The sequence below is a fragment of the Apus apus genome, chromosome 1, assembly GCF_020740795.1.
Source record: "Apus apus isolate bApuApu2 chromosome 1, bApuApu2.pri.cur, whole genome shotgun sequence".
NCBI lineage: Eukaryota > Metazoa > Chordata > Aves > Apodiformes > Apodidae > Apus > Apus apus.
Genome location: NC_067282.1, coordinates 100,517,847 through 100,529,246, shown reverse-complemented (window position 1 = coordinate 100,529,246; position 11,400 = coordinate 100,517,847). Strand labels below are relative to the sequence as shown.

Genomic DNA, 11,400 nt, shown 5'->3' with positions numbered 1-11,400 from the left:
TTCAGAAATATCAGAGGACTGTAAAAAGAGGCAGTATCTGGATGACCTACCAACCAACTGGCAACAGCTGGTCACTGCACGATAACATCAATTTCTTCAAAAAAATAATATTTTTCCTCAGCACACCTGAATCTAAAGAGGCAGAATCTAAGAAATTTTTATGCAACTGCATCCATGCTTACTAGGAACTGCGGCTGTGAGAAGCCCTAAGCACATACACACAACCTGCCATGGTGAGGGGAGCTAACGGAAAGATTTAACTCCCAGGTCCTGCTGGGAAGAGTTGAGCTCAATTTACATCACTCCTACAGCAGACAAAGTTCCCATTAACACAGGTAGCAGCTGTGCCCCCTTTGCTCTGAGGATTTCAATACTGTCTCTGTTTTGTGATACTTTCTTGTATCACCAAATTTATTTTAAAACTCCTGCAAACATAGGACAGATACACATTTTAAGATGTCATTACATTTTATGTGAACAATCACCTCCCATAACTCTGCTATGCCTCTGTGTGGAAAACTGGTATTAAAAACATCCACTTAGATCCAAGCAAAGCTTACAGAGAAAAGGCTCTATTTGCACTGAATTACAGTGATAGGATTTAAATTCTATTTCTTACCAACTTGATACTTAAAATTTCCTAGAGAATTTTATACACAAGCAAAAGAAGTGTCCAAGTACGTCCAAAATCTACTTTATGGACCATGGCTGCTACCATGATGACTTGGTTTCTATGTGTAATTTTTTTGTACCCACACTGAGGTTTCTGATCTGCACAAGAGATCTCTATGAAATCCTTCAAGAAAACAGTGCCATCTTTGAAGTAAAAAGTCAGGTCTGCTAAATCCTAATGTGTTTTTTTTAGTGATGAAAAGTACATCACATGCTAAGAGGCCCCAGAAGCAAAAACACTTACTTCATGACCAATGATTAAGCAAGAAGGGCATGACCACTACTTGTATTCAAGTATTCATTCCTCCTCTTTGCTCCCCACCCATAAAAAAAAAATTAATTCCACATTCCTAGCAAATCCTCAGCCACAGACTGTATTTACCACACTCCAATCCCATCTAAGGCTTGCAGATTTCATTTATGAAACACAGAAATCTCCCTTAAAAATATGGGTTCCCTTCAGTATGTGTCTTTTTAAATGAACTTTAATACAAGGTAAGGGGTGTAATTTTGTTTGTTTTAATTAAGAAATGTTGCTTCCTGATGAATAGGAAGGTGACAAATAACTTGGAAGGGGGGAAAGAGAGATTGTTGGATTCTATGTGGAAAATATGTCACAGATGTGAGAAGAATTGAAAAGCAGAAAATCTACAAGAATATATTAACCAGTGCAAGTTATCAGAGTCAGCTGTCAAAAAAAAGTGAAGAGACAAGGATGAGATAAAGGCAGAAAGGAGTTTATTCATACATCATTATTCCAGACATTCAATAATATTTCTTTGGAGAAAGCTTTCTTACCCTGAAGCAGTGAAAGTAAGGATAATGTGAGATTTTTTTTTCCATCCACTGCTAGTCATGCAACTATAACATGGATTTTATCCTTTAAAATTGTGCGTCACTTCAGCAGATATTTTCTCCTTCAAGACCTTTTTAGCTATAATGGGCCAATGGATCAATTTTTCAAAGTGCTAGTGTTGTGATAGTTAAGATGTACCCAGCTGCTGATTGATAATCAGAGTACCTCCTTTGTGAAAACAAGATTATTTGAAATGGAAAATGAAAATATTAATATTTAATTAATACCAAATTAAGATGCTAAAATTAAGATGTGCAAGATATATATTCCCTTGACAGCTGAACCTGGCTTTTAGTTCACAGATACAGGTGTGAGCACATAAACCTTGAACTACACACTAATTCCTCTCTGCTCCCATTCTGTATTCCCTGGATATCCTGCCATTGCATCTGCTACACCCCTCCAACACATCTGCCCTTCTGAAAGGGCCTTTCATCTCTTTTTGCCCCCACAGAAATTATTTGACACTGGTACATCAACAGGATTGGTTCCAGAACACATCTGCACAGCCCCCTCCAGCTGAAAAAGCTCACGAAAATGCTGTGTCCCAGGCCAGGCTGCTCCTACTCCGTAAGCCCTTACTGCAGGCCCCTCTCTCACAAAGGGCATGGAAAACCCAGCAGTCAGGAATCAATCAGCTTTGGGTCAGTATCCACTAGAGTGTGGACAGCACAAGCAGGTGAAAATGTTTCCATTGGTCCATATTTTATTGGATGCTACACCCTAAATTTAAACATTTCTGATTATTTCTTTTATTTGCCAGTTAATTTTAGCACGTTCTTTACCATGGCCCCAATGCCATCAAAGATATTATGTAATTCTGTTTCACACATAAATGCTGGGGTAGTTACCACCTTGTTTTTTGTATCCACGTGAGCTTCGTAGAAGGGAGTTAAGGAAAATACAGCCTATGTTTCACCTGCACATGCTGCCTGCAAAATAAACCATGATTGACAAAACTTCAAAACTCCACTATCCTGTATCAAAAGCAATTCCAAACGTAGTGTGCTGTCCAGACAGCTGCAACCTATAATCCAAAATACTAGATGCCATTACTGCCAGAAATACAACACTGCAAGAACTACCTGTGGGAATGCTGGCACTCAGGAACACAAGAAAACCTATGCAACTTACTGAATGTAATAAAATGTCTCTGAGCACAGTTTGATTACAGCATTAGCCTTCAGGGAAAGAAAAAAAAAACACCTCAAAGAGAACTGACCAAAAGTAACTCATGCCAGTTTCATGTGCAAGTTCACTCAGCATTTACTGCAATACTGGGTGTCCAAGGGAGTTCTATGACTGAGAATTACTTCTAGCTACACAGCTGTGTACAGAAGATGACGTTTTCTACTTGTGCACTGCATTACATGCTATCTGCTATACATGGTGTATTTCACTAAACTGTAAGTGGAAAAGTGTAGGTCCTGAATGTATTCATTACTTTAATGACACTTCACTGAACCGTTTCTCAACATGAAAATTAACAGGAAAGGATATAGTTACTTCTTTCACACAGTGCTTTCCTCCCAGCTCTTTAATGGCTCCTGCAGTCCCAGCATAAGGCCACTTGCCACCTTCCTCTTCTTCATGGCCCACAGTTACTTCAGCACCAGAGAGAACCTTTGCTGCCAACACTGGTGAAATGCAGCAAAGACTGCAACAGAAGGAATTAGAAGAGTGATTCTACAAAAGCACTCTTTCAAGACTTGGTTATAATCAAAAAGATCCAAATGGACATGGTCTTACAAATCTGGAAGACATCACAAGGCAACTTCCACTCAGCATTTTCTTAGCCTCTTCCCTGACAAACATCTATGCACACAAGCACCTTGAAAAACACATTTTTAAAAATAAACTACAGCCGGCACTTGCAGCCCAGAAATGCAATCACATCCTAGGCTGCATCAAAAGAAGCATGGCCAACAGGGCCAGGGAGGTGATTCTGCCGCTCTGCACCACACTCGTGAGACCCCACGTGGTCTCACTGTGTCCAGCTCTGGAGCCCTTAACACATGAAGGACATACAGCTTTTGGAGTAAGTCCAGAGGAAGGCCACGAAGATGATCAGAGAGCTGGAACACCTCTCTTACAAAGACAGGCTGAGAGAGTTGGGGCTGTTCAGCCTGGAGAAAAGAATGCTCCAAGGAGACCTTATAGCAGCCTTCCAGTACCTGAAGGGGCTACAGGAAAGCTGGGGAGGGACTTTTTACAAGGGCCTGGAGTGACAGGACCAGGGGTAATGGTTTTATAATAGAAGAGCGGAGATTTAGGTTAGACATTAGGAAGAAACTCTTTACTGTGAGGGTGGTGAGGCACTGGAACAGGTTGCTCAGGGAGCGTGTGGCTGCCCCCTCCCTGCAGGTGTTCAAGGCCAGGTCAGATGGGGCTTTGAGCAACCTGGTGTAGTGGGAGGTGTGCCTGCCCATGCAGGGGGGTTGGGACTAGATGATCTTCTTGGTCCATTCAAACCCAAATCGCTCTATGATTCCATGATACAAAAGAGATGCTTTTTCTAGTTCCAACAATCACAGCTGCACATATCCACAAAACATACTTTGTATCCATGCTCACGCTATCAGAGGAAGGCCCCTCCAACTAACATACATACCCAATAGGTTTGCCTGCTTTGTGGAAATCTTTCAAGACACGTTCAACTTCTCTGTTCACCTTGCAGTCTTTCCCATCAACAGCAAAGGTAGACCTGCCACAATACGAAACTTTACACATACCTCAGTATAAGCCTACAAACAGATACCCATCTGCACTGAGACTGGCTCTCAAGGGTCATAACCTAACCGCTTCTAAAAGGTGGCTGAAAACACCTGTAGTTGACTACCAATACTTTAGTCAAAGATGTCAAAGTATTTATGTCAGAAAGTTCCTTACCTAATATAAACATCTAGAAATAAGGATTATCAAAACAGCATTCTAGGATTACTAAGAAGTGGAACATTTCAAATAAGAAAAATGTGAGAAGGAAAATAGGATTAGGGTTTGTCAAAGGCAACAAAATGGCAGGTTAATAACAAGATAATCAGTATTACACGTGGCTAACACTCTTTTTTTCAAGCTAGCTGTTGTTTTATCATTATTAATGTAGGAAGGGACTTTTTTTGGTAGGCAGCAGACTACCAGAAACAGAATAATAGCACTAGGAACACCCTAAACAATTGACATTTTACCTTCACTTCTTTCAGTCAGGCCTAAAAAGGCCACAAAGGAGTGGGGGCAAAAGGGCTTATTGTGCATTATCCAAACTCCAGAATTCTCACCAGTATTGTTCAGAAAATCCCAAGCGTGACAATGCCAATAAGAATTATGACTGGAAACCATCATTTTCCACACAACTTAACTTCAGCACTTTGAAAGTATTTTCCCTTATTAAGTAGCAGTTAGATATGTAGTAAATAAGGCCATTCATTGCTTCTTTATAGTATTGTGTGAATTACAATTGATTATTAATAGTTGATCATGAATATTTAGTTGAGGAGTCTAATGCTCAGTTGGCACTCACAAGTTTTTAGCAGCTCCAAATCCACCAGGGAATATTACAGCATCATGGTCTGCTGTAGTAAGCTTAGCCAGGCTTGTAATTTTACCACGAGCAATCCTTGCAGATTCCACTAAAACATTCCTTGAAGAACCAGAAGTAAAACAATAAGATTAATTAAGCATTTGCACAGAGAAAAGCATAAATGAAGTTTTGGCAAAAGGAGGAGGAAGGGAGGAAGCAAAAAGAATAGTGGTACTCAGTAACTGAAGCTATTGATGCATCTGAAATACTGCTACTGGGAAACACAGGCATAAGAGACTGTACATTGTCAAGTTGAGAAAACATGTTTAGCATTTTCTCTCCTATCAAAATACCAGCTAGCATAAAGCAATTAAAGGCAGTCAGCAAAATGCTACAAGTGCAGTTACAGCCTGCTACGTCTGAAGAATGCCTAAGGGACTAAGGCTCAGCAGTCATGTCACAAGTCAAAACACTTTAAACACAGACTTTACCTTGACTCAGCTTCAGCTGGTTGCCCTTTACTGTGGTCAATGACATGCATCTGAGGAACATCTGGAGCATACATCTGAACCTCGGCTCCCCCACGACTAAGGTGTACCAGGATGCTACAAAAACGAAGATAAAAAAGTGCTGAAAACCTTAGGAAAGAGGCTTTATATGTCCTTAAGTCTTGCTACAAATGCTCCACCACCTGATTCTGAAAGAAGAGGAAAAAGATACGAAAGAATATAGAGCATGTGGCACCAAAATCCTTGTATGTAACACCAAAGTGCAAAGCAGAACAGAAAGTCAGTTTGGGGGCAGGGCCAGGTAAGCTAGAGACAAGTTTCTTTGTTCAGTGCTCTTATGCAGGCAACCAGGAATAATAACTTCCTTTCTTGTTGCAAGTCCCCAGAGATTATGGAAGAGCCCTACGGTTAACACAGCAATGTATATATATTTAATTCAGGTCTAGGTGAAACACCTCTTAGCAATTAATACTAAGAGTTAATAATTCAGTTTGAGCAGTTAGCGATTCTACTGCTAGATTTAGCCTGGGGAACAGAAACTCAAAAGTGATAATGAAACAAAGTCGCTACATAATTCTCGAGATCAATTCTGAAAGTCTGAATTTCTGTTTCTGAAGGAAAGACAGCTTCTCTCAAACTCTGCTCTGGCATCGCATGCATTGCGCTGCATCTTTGGGCACTCACTGAGTACTGCAAGAACACAACCTGAGCTCCCATTCATGCTGTGAAAAAACTTTGAAGCTTCTTTACACATCTTTCAAGGCAACTTCGATGGTCAGAGAGAGCAAAAACAAATCCAACAGACTGCTGTAAAGTAGACTTTTTTTTGGAGCCTACAGTTTCATAAATCAACTTACGCGGAGGCCTCATGGATTTCTGTGCCATCGTAGACACCGCAGCCAGATAGGACCTGCAGTAAGAAAATGAAGAGCATTTCAGGTGATAAAGAACTTCCTACAGGATCTTTCACAAGCCTTTAAAATAAACAAACAAACAAACCTCCAACCCCCCCCTAAAAAAACCCAACTAAGCAACAAGCTTTTTACTGAGCAAGTCAACATAATGCTAGTAACACTAGCGTCATCGCTTGACATGCTGCAGCACTGGTATTTTCTATTTATAGCTACTCATCATAGATAGGTCTCAGAAACAAACAGCATTTATTTATTGGTTTGTACCTTTATTCCTCAGAGTAAATATATGGTTGTGATATCCTTAGGTATGTTTTTGTGCACACAATGAGTTATTCTGAGTGTCATACATCTAATTATGATGTCTGTATCCACATGAAACACCTTCTCATCCAAATGCACACTCAAGAGAAGTGGGATAGAAGTGCACTTCGAGGGGCACTTAGGACAAACCATTTTACCTGCTGCTGCATTTTGTCTGAATATTCACATCAGAGATCAATAGCTAAATCTGTTCTAATCCATTTATGCCATATGAGCCATACTTTTCCCTAGTACCATTGTAATAATACTGTTTATATACACTGGAGAATGAAAAACACAAAGCAATCAGGGGTCCATACTGGGACAAGTGTTGTTTAATATCTTCATTAACGATATTGACAATGGCACTGAGAGCACCCCCAGCAAGTTTGCCAGTGACACCAAGCTGGGTGGTGTGGTCAATATGCTATAGAGGGACAGGATACCATCCAGAGGGACCTAGACAAGCTGGAAAAGTGGGCCAGGTGAACCCCATGAGGTTCAACAAGGCCAAGTGCAGGGTTCTGCACCGGGGCCAAGGTAACCCAAGATATGAATACAGGCTGGGGGAGGTCACACGTGAGAACAGCCCTGTGGAAAAGGACCTGGGGGTAACTAGTGGATCAAAGCTGGACAGGAGCCACCAATGAGCAATTGCAGCCTAAAGGGCTGACCACATCCTGGGCTGCATCAAGAGAAGTGTGGCCAGCAGATGGAGAGAGGTGATTCTGTCCCTCTACTCTGCCCTGGTGAGACCTCACCTGGAGCACTGCATCCAGCTCTGGTGCCCCCAGCACAAGAAAGATGTGGACCTGTTGGAACATGTCCAGAGGAGGGCCACGAAAATGGTCAGAGGGCTGGAGCACCTCTCTTATGAAGACAGGCTTAGAGAGCTGGGGTTGTTCAGCCTGAGGACAAGAAGACTCTGGGGGGACCTCACAGTGGTCCTCCAGTACCTGAAGGGGGCCTGTAAGAAGGCTGGGGAAGATCTGTTCACGAGGGCATGTAACGACAGGACATGGGGCAGTATTTTTAAGCTAGAAAAGGGTAGATTTAGGTTGGACTTTAGGAAAAAGTTCTTTAGTATGAGTGTGGTGGATCTCACTGGAATGGGTTGCCTAGAGAGGTGGTGGAGGCCCCATCCCTGGAGACATTCAAGGTCAGGCTTGATGGGACCCTGAGCAATCTGTTCTAGTGTGAGGTGTCCCTGCTTATTGTACGGGGGTTGGACTAGATGACCTTTAGAAGTCCCTTCCAACCCAAGACATTCTATGATCAGCTACCCCTGTGTAGGTGGAGAGTCCTTCACAAAGCAGAAGGAGAAAAAAACCTATTTTTTTTAAATCCAGGAAAAAAGTAATCATATAAACAAACAAAAAAAAAATCCAAAGTATTATTTACTTCCTAAAAATACATATATATATATATATATATATATATATGCAGGCTTTTGGGTTTTTTGTTTGGTTGTTTGTTTTTGAATAAAAAAATCCAGTTACAGAGAGTCCATTTATTAAATTTACTAGTTTCTCTCCTGATTTTATGCCAGCTTTTAGAAGCACTAATGTTTTTAATTACAGAAACACGAACAGAAACTCACAATTGAAACAGTCTTAGTTAGAAACATTGAATTTGAAGGGGCTTTTAGATTACAACATCCAGTCCTCTGCTTTCACAGCCATGACATCCTACATAAACTTCACCAAACGAGTAAGATCCATAAATGTCTTTCTGTCTCTGTTAATCCAAACTACAGTTTTGCTACTCCAGAATTTAAGAGCCGCCTTTGACTTTCCAACTTTTAATTTAATCTTTCGTTTAATTTAGACTCAATAAACATAAAAGCAACTGTGCTAAAGTTATCTTCTGTAAGCAACTCTTAAAATTTTGGAAACTCACTGAAACCAGAGTACTAAACCACTCTCCTGTTACTGCAGTACCTGCTCGATGAAAAATCTGCCTCCTATTATAATCAAAAATTTATGTCACTGATGTCGCTAATAACATTTGTTTTCCACTCTCTATTTAAAAAGCTGTTGTTTGCTAAAACTACAGCATTCCTGGTAAATTACCTTTTAGACATTCGAACTGGCATTCTGCCCATTCCCGAGCCAACTCTGCCCCAAGGACACTTCTTCAGGCAGACAATGCCTTATTTCCTTACACTTCGTGCTGTCAAGACTACGCAAAGCTCCGTCCGCAAAGACTGTTCCCTGAGCCCCGAGACTGCGCATCCCTTTGGGATGACACCTACAGCCCAGCTTCCCTCTGGCGACCTGCAGCTCCTGCACCGCCCTGCTTTCTGTCGTATTTTTAACAGCCTTCCTGCAGAAGGGCATAACCCAGCTTCAGTATTTTCCTGCACGCCGCCAAGGCCTCCCCCAGTCGCACTATAAACGCCGCCAAGTTCAGCTCTTTCTAACTCCACCCCACGCCAAAAAAAAAACAAAACCAGCTACGCAGAAGCCAGACTTTCCGCCTTTCCTCCTCCCGACCCGGCTTCCTCCAAGCTACGCGCTGCCGAACAGCGCCGTCCCCTCCGCCTCAGCTTCTCGCCAGGCCGCCCTGCTGCCGCGCCCGCCCGCCCAGCCTCCCCTCGGCCCGCAGCCACCTCCCGCAGCCGCCCGGGGCGGAGGGCGGACGGGCAGCGCCGGCAGGCACCACATCCCTCCCCCGGGGGAAGCTCATGCTCGGCCCCCGGCCCCGCACCCACCCCCTCCCCGGCGGCCGCCACTCACCACGGCGACGCGGGCGGCGCGACGGCGCGGAGCGGAGCGGTGGAAGGAGGCGAGGCCGCCGGGCAGTGCCCGCCGCAGGGCGGTGCGCAGGGCCGGCCCGCGGGAGGCCAGCATGGCGGCGGGAGGGGAGGGGAGGCGGGCCGGGCCGGGCCGGGCCGCGGCGCTCAGCCCGGGGCCCGCCGTGCCCTTGGAGCCGCCTCCTGCAGGCGGGGAGGGGCAGCGCCCGCCCGGCCGCGCAGGCTCAGGCTCCGCTTCGCCGAGCTCGTCCAGCAGGAGGGGTAACGGCAGGGGAGGAAAAAAAAACCAACCACCACACAAAACTGGAACTCGCATTCACAGAAACGCTTGGGCCTCGTTCTGAACGCGGTGTCCTTGTGCAGCCTGAGCGCAGCGGGGGCAGGGGCTGAACGCCAGCGCCAAGGCAGCACAAGGCGGGTCGTGACATGAACAGGGTAAGCGAGCCGGCAAATAAACAAACAGCTTTTCCTTCTCGGGTCCTGGGACCCACTGTCTCGCTTTTAAAAGCACCGAGTTTCATCACGGGTAAATTTCGTTCCCAGATGAAAAGCACGTGTGTTGTTTTTTTTCCCTTCTTCATTAAGGAAACCAAACTACATATAAAGCAGCAGTTCATGTTGAAATGCACAGACTGTACGTATATAACTGGACCCAACTAAGCCAAGATGCCAGTTTGTCTCAGCCTGTGCTGGAACAAGGCCGGGACACGGCACTGCTTCGACACCCCACCCCAGCTCACACTCACTGATGGTACCAACCAGCACAAGGATCAAGCCAAGATTTGGACCTACCACGCCTGGAACCTGATACGTTTTCATCATTCTTCCTACAAATCTGGACAGGCACACTGGAGAAGTTTGTTAGCTTCAAGGTGCATCAGAAAACGTATCTCAGTAAGCTAAAAGATTATTATTACAGCTCAAGCAAAATGACAAATGGGAGTAGAACAACATCCTTATGTTACATACAAGGACTTGTGCAATACTACCCCCCTCACCTTCTCTCAAGGCACTTTTTTTTTTTTCACTTTTCTTGTGAAGTTTTCACCTGCAGTCATGTTTTGAACATGAAGAGCAAAATAACCCAAAACTATGTTTCTAAGGTGTTGTCCTGAAAGGCCACATTTTCTCAGTAGTCTGTGTCTTGTAATACTGTAAACCTGAGAGAGACATACAAATTCAGGCATCAAGTTAGATGACTTCACAAAACAGCACAACTCCTGTCTGCTGTGACATTCCCAAAATGATTACAGTCTGTCTGCTAAGGGTCACGTTGTTTCAGAAAATAATACTGTATTTAAAGAAAAAAAAAGCAAGCAAAGACAACGTATACATGAAAACAGTAAAACGGATTAAGTAGTAAAAACTACCTTGTAGATCAGGTAACATTATGTTTTCCATGTTAGCGTAAGCACGTCAGTTTTATAAGGATCCCAAGAGGGATTTTTCTCTTCCTCCTGTGCTACATCTTCCCTATCCCCCCTAAGCTTCACTTCTATGCAGGTCTGAAACCCTCCTTTCTGACAAGGTCTGAGGCAGAGGGATGGATTATGACAAGCAATTCCAACAACATAGCACAGACCATCTTCCGCAGGTGTTGCTACAGCCCACCCAGCTACTCCTTCACGCCTCTGAGACCCTACAGCATTGGTACAACAAAGAAAAAGTTAGGAGGCAAAGGGGCACCAGCAACTGAAGATAGTTTTTAACATTTGACCATAAGAAAAACAAAACAAATCACTTTGCTATGTTTTATTTAAGCAGCAAGTGCATCTTTATTTTATATACTGAAAATTCTACAAACTGATTGTGTCTGCTGTATATTTTGGACTTAAGATTTTTCTTCAGCACTTTTTAATACTCATACCTCTCCTCCC

The 11,400-nt window shown here is 43.5% G+C and overlaps 1 protein-coding gene across 1 annotated transcript; it reads right to left on the bottom strand.

The window, feature by feature from the left end:
* Window positions 1–1,388: 1,388 nt before the first annotated feature.
* Window positions 1,389–9,854, bottom strand: GATD3 (glutamine amidotransferase class 1 domain containing 3). Its single transcript, XM_051617434.1, has 7 exons — window positions 9,507–9,854; window positions 6,412–6,464; window positions 5,537–5,650; window positions 5,046–5,165; window positions 4,140–4,232; window positions 3,029–3,185; window positions 1,389–2,409 (listed from the first exon to the last, which is right to left on the bottom strand). The coding sequence occupies exons 1-7, from the start codon at window positions 9,837–9,839 to the stop codon at window positions 2,281–2,283; spliced, it is 999 nt and encodes a 332-aa protein (XP_051473394.1). The 5' UTR covers window positions 9,840–9,854; the 3' UTR covers window positions 1,389–2,280.
* Between the last annotated feature and the right edge of the window lie 1,546 nt (window positions 9,855–11,400).